The following is a 15,430-nucleotide window of genomic DNA, read 5'->3' as shown; positions in this document are numbered from 1 at the left end:
CTAGTGGGAATGTGTTGTTGGAGTGCATAATCTTTGTCTCCATAGGATTCTGACCTGTTTCCATTTCCAGGTATGGGTTCCTGTCCACTGACCATATCTCTTAAATCTGAAATCTGAAAGCTATTGGTTATTGCCCAAGGTTGTGTCCCTCCATTGCACTGGCGTGTACATCTTGTTAGGCTGGTTGATTCTGATTATCTTTGACTCCTGCTTGTTCACACAATTGTTGAATACTTCCCTCAGTATAACATGTGTCACTTTTAAGCACAAAATGGGCTAGCCATTTAGGGACCAATTCCCTCCCAGATTCCAGCCCAGTCTATAGGTGTTCTGTGTCAGCAACATACAGTGTCTTCAGAAACAGGGTCTTACCTTTTACCTCAAGCAGATAATCAAATGTATTGACAGAAGCCTGTATTGTTTTGGGGACCTCAGAGGACACTCCAATCAACAGCTCAATGTGAGTGGCAAGTGATTTCTGGTACTGGAAGTTACAGGCCAGAGCCAAATGTTTTAAGATTAGGCTTCATCCCACCCTCTCCAAGGCCATTCTTTCCAGATGATACCTCCATACTACCATTGACGATTAAATCTTTTAGTCCACCTTCAAGGAGAAAGATTTCTCTATGGTATAATCCTTATCTCATTTAACATATGCTGATTTTATCCTCTATTGGAGAATCTGTTTTTGTTTTTTAGAAGGTAGTGAGACCTAAGGAGATAAACTACTCCTCACACTTCAGCCAAGGCCCAGGTGAAACCACAGAGGAATTGGCAGATGAACAAGAGTGCTGCTTCCATGGTGAGCCTGGCAATCAATGCTAGGGTGAAGGAGACAGACCCTGAAGGCACTCAACACTTACCAAAGAAGAGATGCAGAGGCTCCTAAGAGTTCACCTCTGAAGTATATTTAAAATCTAGATTTAAAACACACTCAACATGGTTCAGGGAATTAAGGGGGGGGGGGTCCCATGAGGACAGTCCATGGAGGTACCAGGTGCAGGAGTCTGTTCTCTTTCAGGCTGTTCCTCCTACCATGGTGGCATGAGGATGAGATGTGGCTAGGAGAGAGAAGTCTACCCACAGTTCCCTTTTACCTGCTTTCTTGGTTGGGGATGGAGGTGGACCAGAGGGCCTCCCATTGATCTCTCCTCCCTATTGTGACATCATGCTCAGAGGCATTGCCTTCCCCCAATAACTGACTGCTGTTTTCACAACTCATAACACACAACCCCATGGGGAATACCTAAAATGCCGCTAAGGAAGGGCCTCAATAGAATGGGGAAAAGGAGAAAGGTAATGATGGTACCAACACATTAGGTATCCATGCACAATGTATTCATAATAATAAAAAAACATTAACTAATCGCTAAAATTCTCAGCATTTTTTCAATTAATTTTTTCCTTCTTCCTGCCTTCCATCTTCCTTCCACCTTCCCTCTTTCCCTCACTTCTATCCTTCATTCATTCATGTGTTATTTTCTTCCATTTAGTGTATGCATTGACATTCACAAAAGAATATGCTAGAAGCAAAATATTCAGAAATTAAGACTTAGACTTTCAAGATGCCCAATTAATATAAAATATAAACTATGTATGTACACTAATTTAATTATAATTGTCATAAGCTCCACATAGTAACTGCTTTGCAATTAGAAATTGCAGGTAAATTTTTCTTGTGTCATTTGATTTATGGAAATTTATGCTAGAAGATTATAAGAGAAGACAAATCACATTAACTCCCTTGGCCATTTACCATATATGTCCTTGCTCACATTCAGTGATTGAGGTATTTATATGTCATAATATTTTCATTTTGTTTAAAATTGGGGATTAAGTATTTTTACTCCAAGGTAATTTTAGTTTGTCCTGAAATTAAGTTTACGGAGCTGAATATAGTTTGTCATGAAAATATACTACAAAGTAGTAGTGATTTCTCATGGGCATTCCAAGCATACTTTATGGGAATTGCTGCATACTTCATAATAACCCTATATTTCCAATATTCTTTTTCCCTGTAATTAAGTTATCTCACCCTGGCTTTTGTTCAGGCAAAATCAACTTTCATCCCAGTCCAATGTCCACTTCAAGCCCATTGACAAAAATATCATGTCTGTCTTTAGAAATTGTTCAAAATATGACAGTTTCTTCCATTATCCATGATGTCAACTGAATCCTAGCCACACACATCACTCACCTTGATTACTACACTATCCCTTAATTTGCCTCTGTACTTATACCTTTACAACCTTTTCCCCCAGTTATATCAGTTTTTACTACTTCTCAAAACTCTCAAAATCTCTATAATCTAAAAAATATGCTAGCCCTTTATAATTGGCCATGAAGGCCATGCCTGTTCTGTCCTTGAAGAACTAACCCTTTTACTTTCATGCAGTCACTTTGCTCCAGCTACCCTGAGAGGCTGTTTTCCCTTGAATAGAAACTACCTCCTCAGGACCTTTGTATGTCCTCTTCCCTTTGCCTTCAACATTCTTCTCTAAAACATCCAAAATTAACTAATTTCCCTTATTTTTTGTTCTCAAAATTTCCCTTTAATGAAGCCTTCCAAGAACCCACTGTATAAAATAGCAACCCACACTTTGTAACATGCTTCTTCTATGTCATTTGTCTTTCCTCTTGGAAAGTGATAATTATTCAAAAAGTCATATTCTTGAGGCTGGAGAGATGGTTTAGCAGTTAAGGTACTTGCCTATGAAGCCTAAGAACCCAGGTTTAATTCCCCACTAACCACATAAGCCAGATGCAAAGAGTAGAACAAGAGTCTGGAGTTCATTTGCAGTGGCTAGAGTTCCTGCATGTCCATTATCTTCCCTTCTTTCCATATCTCCATCTGCCTCTTTCTCTCTTAAATAAATTAAAAAGTTCATATTCTAACTAACTGCTGAGATTAGTTGACAAACACACACAGTATTCATAATTGTTCGATAACATGTTTCATTCTTTGGCAAGAGACTCTGATGTGCTCATAAACTCTTATGCTTCTCCCTCTCTCTTTATCTCAAACAAATAAAAAAGTTAGTGTTTATAAACAAAAGTACTTTAAACTTCATCAATGTTGACATTATGTAATATCTGTGTAAATTTTACTTATTGAACATCCCAAATCCAAAACACTTGAGACTTCAAAATCTGAGATAATTTTGAACATCATGTCAGCAGTAAGATGTGCTTGCTTAAGGGATTGGTACAATATTTTAAATACAAATAATTGTGGGAAAAGTTTCAGGAGAGCCTTATCAATAAGGAAAAAAAAAGAATTAATGAGCTTCCTTCAAGACAGGGTATATCATATGATAATGACAAATTCAAGACTGTACTCTTTGACAGTGCTTCCATGTTATTTGCTTTGACTTTCCTGCAAAATAGTTCTACAGCCCAAAGAGGGAAAAAAAAAAAGTTTTCTGGCCTGGGGAGATGCCTCAGTGTTTAAATATGCTTGCTTACAAAGTCTATCAGCTTAGAGTTCAATTCCCCAGTACACATGAAAGCCAGATGCACAAAGTTGCACATACATCTGGAGTGTCTTTGTTGCAGCAAGAGGCCCTGGTGCTCCCATTCTCTTTCTTTCTCATTCTCTCTCTCTCCTCCTATCTGTCCCCTTCCTCCTTTCTCTTTCTCTCCTCATAACTAAATACAATATTTTTTAAAGGTTGTGTTCTACCATTGCAAAATCCTATCTTCCAAAGCAACATATACCAGATGAGTTTTTGCTTTGTTTAAACTTATTCACCCAGCATTTAAGTATCCTTTCTATGACAAGAATGGACATTAGAACAATATTTACAAGTTTGTTGAATTCCCTTGGGAGTGAAAGCAAAGAATATAACTTCAAAGTGTTACTGAGATTGACATTCTGCACGATATGTAATTAAATTCACACTTGTTTCATTATCATGACAGAATTATGAAGTTAGCAACCCAATGATTGGAACTTATATTTTTGTCTATTTTTATTTATTTATTTGAGAATGACAGACAGAGAGGGAAAGAGGGAGAGAGAAAGAGAGAGAGAGAGAGAGAGAGAGAGAGAAAATGGGCATGCCAGGGCCAACAGTCACTGCAAACGTGCTCCAGATGTATGTGCCCCCTTGTACATCTGGCTAATGTGGGTCCTGGGGAATCAAGCCTCGAACCAGGGTCCTTAGGCCTCACAGGCAAGCACTTAACCACTAAGCCATCTCTCCAGCCCATGATTGGAACTTAAAGACCATGTTCTAAAGACCAGATGACAACATGGGAAATAACAAGAGAGCATACAAGTAAGAGATTCAGGAGATACATTGTATAAATTTAATTATTTCAATTTAGAATAATTCTTCTGCAACCATAAAAATAACAGTATTTTTATTTGGCATTTATAATGTCCTTTAAATATTAATTTATTCATTTTCACATGTGTGTTTATGGCCAGATCCATGCCAGGGCCTCTTGCCCTGCAAAAGAATACCAGACACTTGTGCCACATTTTGCATCTGGCTTACATGGCTGGAATTTCACCCAGTCTGGCAGAATTTATAAGTAAGCATTTTTAGCCTCAGAGTTATTTTTCCAGCCTCTACAGTGTCCTTTTAATACATGTTTTCTTATAAGTAAAAGAAAACAAACCTCATGTACTTTGAACTCAATGTTTATCTTTCCTTGTAAAGTGAATTAAAAGGTATCATATTTCCCCTAAGGTACAGTGTGATGATTAATCATAATTGTCAACTTGATTGAACCTGGAATCTGAGGGGATTGATGAGAGCCCTTCTACCAAGGGTTAACTGAGGAGTGAAAACACTGCCTCAGAGTTGGCTGTCCTTCCAGAGGCAGCCCAATTATATAAAGATGTCTGAGGGAAAAGCAGTATGGTTCATTTGCTTGCCTATGCTTCTTGCTGGTGAGTGCATCTTTCTCATTACTGCCACTGCTGTTGCTACTATCCTTTGCTGACATTGGAACCCAGCTTCTTTAGCTTTTCAATGCAGACAAAAAACCAATCATTTTCCAGAAACCCTCCAAGTACTCAGGGTCAGATTGAGACAGATGAGGCTTCAAGCCTTTTGGACTGAGAACCTATCAGCTTCTCACACTCTTCAGCCTAGAGACAACCATTGTTGGGATGCTCAGCCTGCATCATATAGTGTAAACTAGTCTCATAAGTCCCCTTTGCAATATATATATCCATTCTATCAGTCTTTTCCTCTAAAGAACTATGATGAATCCAAATGGAGTTGTGCATACAACCTTGTATACTGGTGAACAATTTTACTGGTTATTGACATTGTGTCATACTCATAATACAGGCTAGAAGATAAATTATGAAAAAGTCTCAGGGAAACTATGTTAAATCAGTTAAATCTATTTCTGCATTTCATGTTATTGTTTTCCTGAGAGATTGATGTCTCGCTTTTTAGTGCAGGCCTATGTATGTTAACAATGAAGAAGTAATTGTGCTATCTTATCTTGGGATGTTTTGAAGTCATAGACAAAATTAATTACTACTTTGTTTTTGTCATATATAAAGCTGAAAATTACATCGGGAAAATAAGAGAGAGAAGTGAAGTGGAACTACAGCATGGAAATAATGATAGTCATTAAATCCAGTTTAGGATATAAATCATCATGTAGCTCACTGGGAGCTGGTTTAAGTATATCCTCCAAATGATCTGGTGGCAAACATAGTTTTATTCCCATAGATCTTTTTTTGTTTTTTCAATCACAAACACTAAGTCAGTTTTGTGGAAAAATTGTCTTTGGTCATGATTTCAAAACTGTACTTTTAAAAATAAGCCTGTGTGAATGAGCGAGTTTTGAATAATGTACTTTTTACTTCTCTTGATTAAATACTACATAATTCTTTAGGATTATAAGTTATCTAAAACTACATGAAAAATATTTATGTTGAATTAATCTTATCTTAAAATGGCTTTGTGTTTTTATTGAGATAAATATTGTTTGCTTATCATTATAGAATGCATATGATAAATCACATTCTAGAAGAAAACTTTGGAATTTAAAGTTAATTTGAGAGTTATTTAGAAAAAAGATAATGGTACTAAGAAAGAAAAACCTTTTATATTTTCTGCAAAGACATAGTTTGCTTCAAATGCACCAAAATGATAAAGATATATTTACTCATATTTATTTCCTTAAAACATATTTTCTATGGCTTTACAAACTAACAAGGAACTACTTTTCTATCACTCTATAATTTACACCATATGTTAAAAATGCCTGTGTGTCTTATCAATAAACCTTTTAACACATATTCATTCGTTACTTTATGTGTATGAGTGGATCTACAGATATTATAATTTTCCTTTGCTATTTCACTGTAAAGTATTCTTCATCACATTTTCTATCCTTTAATATTTTTCACTTCTATAAAAGCATCACAGATTTAATTATCTGTACTATTGATCTTGAGCATTTGAACATTCATTTTAGTGTACTGGTAATGAATAGAATTGTACATAATTTGCTGATTTCTTCCTCATTGATGAAGAATCACATTCTAACTTTTTGTGCATAAAGTATTCTTTATTTCAGTGCTGCCTACCCAGATCCCTCATGCATAGCCTGTTCAGTTCTCCACCACTTAGCAGTTAGTTAGTTACCCCTTGATGAAATTTATTCCCTGAGATAAGAAAACTGGATTTTTTCTAATGTTTTGTGTTCAACCCAAATTTAGTTGAAAGACACAGTCCTATAATAAAGAAGTTCTAGCTGGGCGTGGTGGCACACACCTTTAATCCCAGCATTCTGGAGGCAGAAGTAGGAGGATCACCAAGAGCCCAAGGCTACCCTGAGACTACATAGTGAATTTCAGGTCAACCTGGACCAGAAGGAGACCCTAACCCCCACCCCCCAAAAAAGTGCTAGATCATACATACATACATACATACATAAAATTAAGTTTAATTCTTTGCATCACCAAATAGGTTAGACTTAATCAACTGGTTTTCTTTTATTTTTTTTTCTTCTCAAAAATAGCTAGGTATAAGGCTGGGAAGGAGACTCAATAGGTAACCATACTTACTGTGCAAGCATGGAGACATGAGTTCAATCATTAGCAACCAGATAACAAGCAAGGCATGGCCACACATAACTATTACCCTAGTGCTGAGGGAGAGTAAAGACCTAGCGATCTCTGCGGATCAAACTGAAAAAAAAAAAAAATGGAGAACTCCAGGCTCTCAATGTCCCCCACTGGCCCCATGCATTCACACAGCATCATGTGAATGTAACACACACCCACACATGCAAAACACACACACACACACACACACACACACACACACACACACACACACACACAATTAAAATAATAAGTTGCTAAATACCATGTAGTCAGTTACATGAGGTTTATGCAGTAAATGATGTAATATGAGAAACATTCTTTTAGCATTTTCATTTTACCTCTAAGTAAAATTTCTCCTTTGTTTTATAAATACTTTCTTTATATTTCTGATACTTAGGGTACAATCAATAATAAAACTTCAGTTTTGAATGAATGACTTTCCAATTGTGACAGGTTTATAAAATAAGGGGAAGTTGAATTTATGGATATACATTTTGGGGAAAAGCAGTTAATGCACTTGTATGTGACTTGTCTATTAACTTTGAAATTGCAAGCAATTGTTAAGGCAGAAAAAATATATTTAATTTTATATTGAATTCTTGGCACTAAGTACCAATAATATGTTTGCAGAAGATAAAGCATCAAACTTTGTGAATTGTGATAAATGATATGTGAGAATTCTCTATGCATAAGAAGAAAAGATTTATAATAAACAACAAAGATTTGTAACAATGAAAATTCACAGATTTATACATCTAATAAAAATGACTCACTGTACCAGGAGTAGTGGTTCATACCTGCAATTTCACCATGCAACAAGCTGATGTACAAGGAATTCCTCAAGATTTAGTACAGCCTAGGCTGCATAGTTTTTTTTATTATTTATTATTTTGAGCAGAATGGGTTTAAAAAAAAGCACAATAAGGAAACAAACAAACAACAACAACAAAAAGAAACTCACTCGTTTAAAGTCCAAGAGTATTGTTGTTAAATAAGACATTGGTTCTAAGACCACTAGCAGATACGCAAATTCAAGAATATTCAAAATCATTTATAAAATATATATTTGTGTAGTATCTCTTTGCATATCCTAATTTAAATTGCCTATAGATCACTTATGTCTAAGATAATCTTACTGATATGTAGAATTGATTTACTATACTATGTATATTATTTTATTAATAATGACAAGAAACAGAAGCCTGTTTGTGTTCAGCAGAGTTACAATTTCTTTCTTTTAGAATATTTTTTACCCACAGTTGGTTGGATCTGTGGACATGGATAAGGTATGAATATACAAAGATCCAGTTTTCACTAGCCCCATTCAAATGAGCTTTTATTTCTATCTTCCTAATAATAAGGAGAAGAACAACACATGATAGTTTTATCAACAATAAGTCTCTCATGTCATCTAAAGTAAGGCATATAGAGTATAATTGACAGAAGATTGTAAACATCTAATGAATCATGTTATTAGGGAAACATTATGAAGAACCAAAAATGAAGATTTTATAAAGTTAAGTAGTCCATAGTTATCATATGTTCTATTGCCTATTCCTTACACAAATTCAACAATATATTTGCAGATCTGAATATGTAAGGATGAAATAGTACATAAGAAACATACTGTCAATCCTTTAAATGTACAGTTATAGAATCCATAAAAAATTTCCACAAATATTACATCTTAAAAGACATAACAAAATGTTCTTACCTTAGAAAATTGTGCATTTATCCATTTTGTGAATGTTTTCTTTTGAACATCTTCTCTTTCATCTACAATATAAAAAAGATTAAAAGTTTAAAAGAAATTGTAAATAGAGTTCATACCTTAAAACCAAAATAAGGTTTTTTTATTGTTTTTTTTTTTTTGAGGTAGTGTATGAATGTACCCCAGGGTGGCCTAAAACTCATGGAAATACACCTACCACAACTACCTGAGCACTAGGATTAAAGGCATGTACTACCATGCCTGGTCCAAAATAACTTTTAATATTGTGTATTAATGTTATTTTACATTCAATATTAAATTGATTGATAAATGAAGTTAAAAATGAGTGGTGTTGGTGATGGGCAGTCAATCTAAGTTATATCTAAAATATTGGTCAGGATTATAATAACTTAAATAAAAATGTATCATTGAAAAATTATCATCTGAATAAATAGAACTTAATTTATAGCATTTTTAAATTTTTATTTGAGAGAGCTAGGCAGAGAGAGAGAGAGAGAGAGAGAGAGAATGGGCATGCTAGGGCCTCTAGTCACTAGAAACAAACTCCAGATGCATATACCATCTTGTGCATCTGGCTTACATGGGTCCTGGGGAATCAAACCTTGGTCCCTTGACTGCAGGAAAGTGCCTTAACCACTAAGCAATCTCTCCAGCCCTATTTATATCATTTTAACAAGTAGCCACCATATTATAAATAAAATAATCTTTTTAGATTTTTTTTATTATTTAGAAAAAAGCTGTTCTTGGATCTTTTCCTATATTGCTTCTCCCTGATTCATCTACATAGAAAGGGCAAGTCTCTTTTGTAACCCCTATATAGGTGGGCCTGATCCAAATGGAGGAAAGGATTCCTAATGACCAGTAGCATGGCTTAGTTACCCTTGCATCCCAAAACTTAGCACAGAATCTGAACAAATTAAGAGCTCTAAAATCATTTTTGCTAATTTTTGATAAAAGCCAGAGAATCAATCCCAGAAGTACAAAATTTTAAGTATCTCTTCTTTTTTTTAAAAAATTTGTTGTTATTTTATTTATTTTAGAGCGACAGACAGAAAGAAAGAGACAGAGATATAGAGAGAATGGGTGCGCCAGGGCCTCCAGCCACTGCAAACAAATTCCAGACGCTTGCACCCCCTTGTGCATCTGGCTAACGGGGGTCCTGGGGAATACAGCCTTGAACCGGGGTCCTTAGGCTTCACAGGCAAGCACTTAACTGCTTAAGACATCTCTCCAGCCCCTCTTTTCTTTTACAAGACAAGAAATTTCAAATAAAAATGCAAGTGAGCCAGACGTGGTAGCACACACCTGTAATACCAGCACTTGGGAGGCAGAGATAGGAGGAAAAGTTTGACGCCACCCTGAAACCACATAGTTAATTCCATGTCAGCCTGGACTAGAGTCCTTACCTCAAAAAATCAAATAACAAGAAGAAAAACAAAAATTTGCAAATGATAGTCTTCATGACTTATATATAAATCCTCAAAGGACAACTCTCCAAGTGCTTATGTTAAGGATTAAGATGAAAATTAATAGGAAACAGCTAGAAAATCCATGCTTTTAGAAATTATGTTCCCCTAAAATGGAAATTAATACATAGTTAAAGGGAGAGAGAAAAAAAGAGCACATCCATTTCCATTGATTTATTCATATTTACAATAATATAAAACTTGTTTTGAATGACAGCAAATATAATTGCATGAGTCAATCTTCAATAAATGACTGCATCAATGAGATATGTCAAGTTTAAATACTTCTTATTTGATTTACTTGGATCATAAAAATGGTTACTAACATCCTGAAAAAATGTAACCTCATTCTCTCTCATATTTATTTTGGGAATAAATCTCTATTCCTTTTCTTGAAAATAGATGACATACTGCAGAGAATCACTTTTAAGAGTAAATATATGCACATTGTAAAACATATGTTTAAATCACATTGTTAATCCATGATTACGTTTTTACACACATACGAAAAAATATGTGTACAATTTTTTCTTAGATCAGACACTTTATTTCTTTTCTTAGATCATCATTTTATTATGCTTCAGCATCAAAATTATTCTTATTTTATTGTGGTATCAGTCAAGTTATTCATATGGTCAATATCATCCTTATCCATATAAGAAAGTTCAAATCAGGTATACAGTATGGAAGCACTAGTATTTAGACAACTGTTAGTTAATCAAAAGAGACTAATAAATTCCAAACCTACTTTAGCCTTGTTTGAATATTTTAATTAGAATAAATTATATACTATACTGTTCAAAATGATAAAAAATAGTTGAATATCAGATAATGAAATTGTAACAGGATTTGTGAAGGAGGATAGCCTATACATCTATTTCTCAGGATTTTATACACATTTTCCTAAAAGGAAAAGACCTTATTTTCAATTCCAAGTATTCTTGTATTTGATGGAGATTTTTATTCTCTTTCACTGCTGAGAGCACAAATGAGTCTATGATGTTTGAAACTCTCCATTACAAAAACTAATGTTGAAGCTTGATTCTTCCAAGTGCCTGTGATGGAAACTTGTGAGAGATGCTTGAGTCAGGGAGTAGAGCACTAATTGACAGAATCATGTCATCTACTGGGCGTGGGTTCTCTCTCACAGAACTAAATAAATAAACGATGATGTAGGTTAGTTGCACTCAATTATAATTGTGACCTGTTCTGGGGAAAAATAAGAAATGCTGATTTACCCCACATACAAATGTCACCAACAGAGCAAAGAATGTATTTAAAAATATCCTCTCCAAGTACATTTTGGTGAAGCAATGAATTAATAGGGTTGCTTATTCAACTGTGATCAACTATATCATTAGGAAGTCCCATAGGAAATGTAGCGATGGCTGGGTCACTGAAGAGTCTCCCATGTTACTGATGAGCAGCCACAGTACAGAAGAGTTCCCACACCCAGTCACTTGTTGAAGTTTTGTATAACTCCAGAAAGAGACACTGTTGATGTAGTTAAGGTTCAAAGGCCCAGTGAGCCTCTTTTCTCCTTCCATGACGGAATGTTAATATGTCATGATAGTCTCAACCCAATGATCCCATTTGCTCTGATTCAATATAGCAATCGTCATATATAAGCTAAAAGAAGTAACTATATAACAATGATGGTTTCCTCCTTGTGTTTCTTCTCTTGTCCTTTCTGATTCTGAGGTGAACAATGCTGACAGTATGGTTATGAACTTTCAGAAACATGTTCCAAAACAAAATTCATTTCCTTATTAAAAAGTCCTGGGATTTTTTTGTTACATCAACAAAATATTTACCAAACAAGAAAAAGTACACATGCACAGAATCATGATTTCAAATGTACCCAATGGACTAAAGGAAAGGTACTTGAAGATCACTGTTCCAGAGACTTTTATATGAAAATGAGTCATGTTTTTTATTCAGTTCAATTAAATGTACAAAGTCCTTGAAGGTAGAAAAGAAACCTTGACATTATGTGCAAACTGTTAAGCGTCTGCTTATATATAAACATCACTAAATGTGAAGCTTAACGTATAAACATCTTCTATAGCTGTCCTGTCTTAATTCTATTGAATGTAATACAGGTGAAACACATCTTCAATGAATTACTTGACTATATATATATACATATATATGGCTTAGTAGTATACTAGGATCAATTTCTAAAAATATGATAAATATTATTACAATAAATTATTATCAATATAAAATTAAGCAATTATTACTGCCTTATTATTATTAAGGCTATTAAATATCTATTTGAATTAATCCATGTGTAATTCACTATTTTGTATATAAGAAACATATTTGGAATGAATTATACTAGTATATAAAATTAAATTGTTAGATAAGAATTATCTAAATTAAATCTTTGACTTTTATATTAACAAGCTAACTCTTTATAATTGTCAAATTAATCATATGGAATGCCATAAGATAATTGCAGCAACAGCAGTGGAACATGAATTCAAAATTACCATTTTTTAAGATTGTGTTACTGAGCAGGATACTTTTCCCTTCAAGCTGTTATATATGTGGGAACATTATAAAATTCTAAACTGTATACCCTGAGTGTAAATTATTGAATACTGTATTTTCCTATGATGCTGTAAGACTTGCTCCACATATTATCTTTACTAAAGGATAGCATGTTTGAGGTTTTCACATGTAACACCACAGACATATATTACATATATTCAACTTTTAAAATTAAATTTATTTTAACAGACTCATACAAGCTTAATGACATATTAATGGATGCAATAACTTGTTTTGAAATGTATATACATTTCATAAAATTTTAACTCAGTAAGCATGTCCATCTCCTAAAACAAGCATCATTTGTTATAGTGAAAATTTTCAAAATATTTTTCTATATTTTTTGAAATTTAATGTACATAATTATTATCTAGACACTTTCCTATATAGTACCAAGCCAAAATTTGTTGCTTCTATCAAACTCTAATAGTAGACGTTGATCAATCTATACCTATCCTTCCCCTTCCCTTACTTTTCCACTCTGATAACTACTATTCTCTTGACTTATGTGACTTTTTCACCATAATGTTTTACAATTATTATAGTCATTACAGTGATATGAGAAACAATAAGGTCCAAAGGTAATTTATTTTTAAAATCATTTTTTGTTTATTTTTATTTATTTATTTGAGAGCGACAGACACAAAGAGAGAATGGGCATGCCAGGGATTCCAGCCATTGCAAACGAACTCCATATGTGTGGGTGTAGCCCCATCTGGCTAACATGAGTCCTGGGGAATAGAGCCTTGAACCGGGCTCCTTAGGCTTCATAGGCAAGCGATTAACCACTGAGCAATCTCTCCAACCTGCTAATTTATTTTTAAAGACAAGGCCTCCTGTAACCCAAGTTGGCATCAAACTTACTATGTAGCCAAAGGTGGTCTCAGAACCCTGCCTCTACCTACTGAGTGATAGGATTACAGGTGTGTACCACTATTTATTAATTTATGAAGTTATAGGGATTGAATCTAAGTATTCATGTATGCTAGGCAAACACTACTGAACTATATACCCATCACATTATAGTGTCTGCATTATCATGTCAGTGGTGAATATGTGGTTGTCAGAAGTTGTGTTGGTTTTATATTTTTACATGCTTGCTAATTATCACATTAGATATAAAATATACCTGATATTTTTTGTTATTTTCAAATGCTGTGATGAATTATGATGTGGAACTTCTTCATACACTTATTTATTTATTCCTATCTCACCATGAAGCCTAAGATACTCTTAGTTAATGGATAAAGATATATTTCAAGTAATCATATCAATTTCCTTTTACTAATAAACTATGCCCAGGCACATAAATATAGTGGTAATGAATAAAATCTTAGAAAAATTTACTTAAAAACTTTTCCCTAGAGATCTGAAGTAGCAAGGAACTACTACTTCATAAATTGTTAAAAACAAAAAGGCCAAAATTTCATTTTTATTTCCACTATGGGAAAAATCACCATAAAATTAGGTTCGTATTATGCACAAAACTTGTACATCTTCTCACAATTAATTATCTCCTCTAATAAAAATCACCTTCATTCAATATACCTATTCTTTATATGTTCTAGGACTAGTATATTGACCTTTCACCTGTTATAAACTTTTTTATTGCTGATACACTCAGGAATATGAATGTGTGCTATATTAAATTATGATATTCATGACTCACAAGAGCAAATTTCTGCAGAAATTGATACCAAGCAAACTGAGAGAGCATTACATCAGGAGCCCTAGCTTTAGGTCCCAATTCAAGATATAAAAGAATTGTGGCCTTAAAATTTATAGGCCACAGTCTCTTTTTCTGTGAAATTAGTCTACTAATTACTTTCAACATATACCTTTTTAAGGGTATAAAGAAATCATTTATCCAATTATTTATACAACAACTTTTAAGCTTATTTTTTTTTTATTGAGAGAATGAAAGAGAGAGACGAGAGAAAGGGGGGTCAAGGAAGAGAATGGATGTGCCAGGGCCCTTGGCTGCTCCAAAGGAACTCCAGATGTTTGTACCACCTGATGTATCTGGCTTACATGGGTCCTGGGGAATCAAACCTGAGTGCTTTTGGTTTGAGGCAAACGCCTTAAGCACTAAATGATCTTGCCAGATCTATACACAAAATTTTAACAGAATTTTTGCTATGTGTTTGTCACTGTACTAGTAACAGAATATAAAAATACTTGGTCTAAGGCAAAGTTTGCAGCTTCATAGAAAACAGAAATATCATATATACACAACTCAGTTTTTAGCAGCAAGGATACATATTTGCAAAGGTCTTGTAAAATCACAGTGAAAAAACATTCAGCTACTTGGTTGTTTAGGTTGTCATTTTGGAGGTGATGGGTATGTTATTCTAAAAGAGTAAGTGAAAGCAAACAATAAAAATAGAGAGGAGGGTCAGGAGAGATGGCATAGTGGTTAAGTGCTTGCCTGTGAAGACTAAGGGACCCAGTTCGAGGCTCGATTCCCCAGGACCCATGTAAGCCAGATACACAAGGTGGTACACGTGTCTGGAGTTCGTTTGCAGTGGCTGGAGGCCCTGGCATGCCCATTCTCTCCCTGTCTGTCGCTCTCAAATAAATAAATAAAAATAC

At 34.4% G+C, this 15,430-nt stretch overlaps 1 protein-coding gene across 1 annotated transcript in view; it reads right to left on the bottom strand.

Moving 5' to 3' along the window:
- Dmd (dystrophin) overlaps window positions 1-15,430 on the bottom strand; it is a 2,157,654-nt gene that overhangs the window by 1,850,496 nt on the left and 291,728 nt on the right. Inside the window, exon 2 of the mRNA XM_045140973.1 lies at window positions 8,799-8,860. Coding sequence (XP_044996908.1) covers window positions 8,799-8,860 — 62 coding nt within the window. The remainder of the gene's footprint in view (window positions 1-8,798; window positions 8,861-15,430) is intronic.

Source organism: Jaculus jaculus, chromosome X (assembly GCF_020740685.1).
Source record: "Jaculus jaculus isolate mJacJac1 chromosome X, mJacJac1.mat.Y.cur, whole genome shotgun sequence".
NCBI lineage: Eukaryota > Metazoa > Chordata > Mammalia > Rodentia > Dipodidae > Jaculus > Jaculus jaculus.
This window is presented reverse-complemented; position numbering and strand designations above follow the sequence as displayed.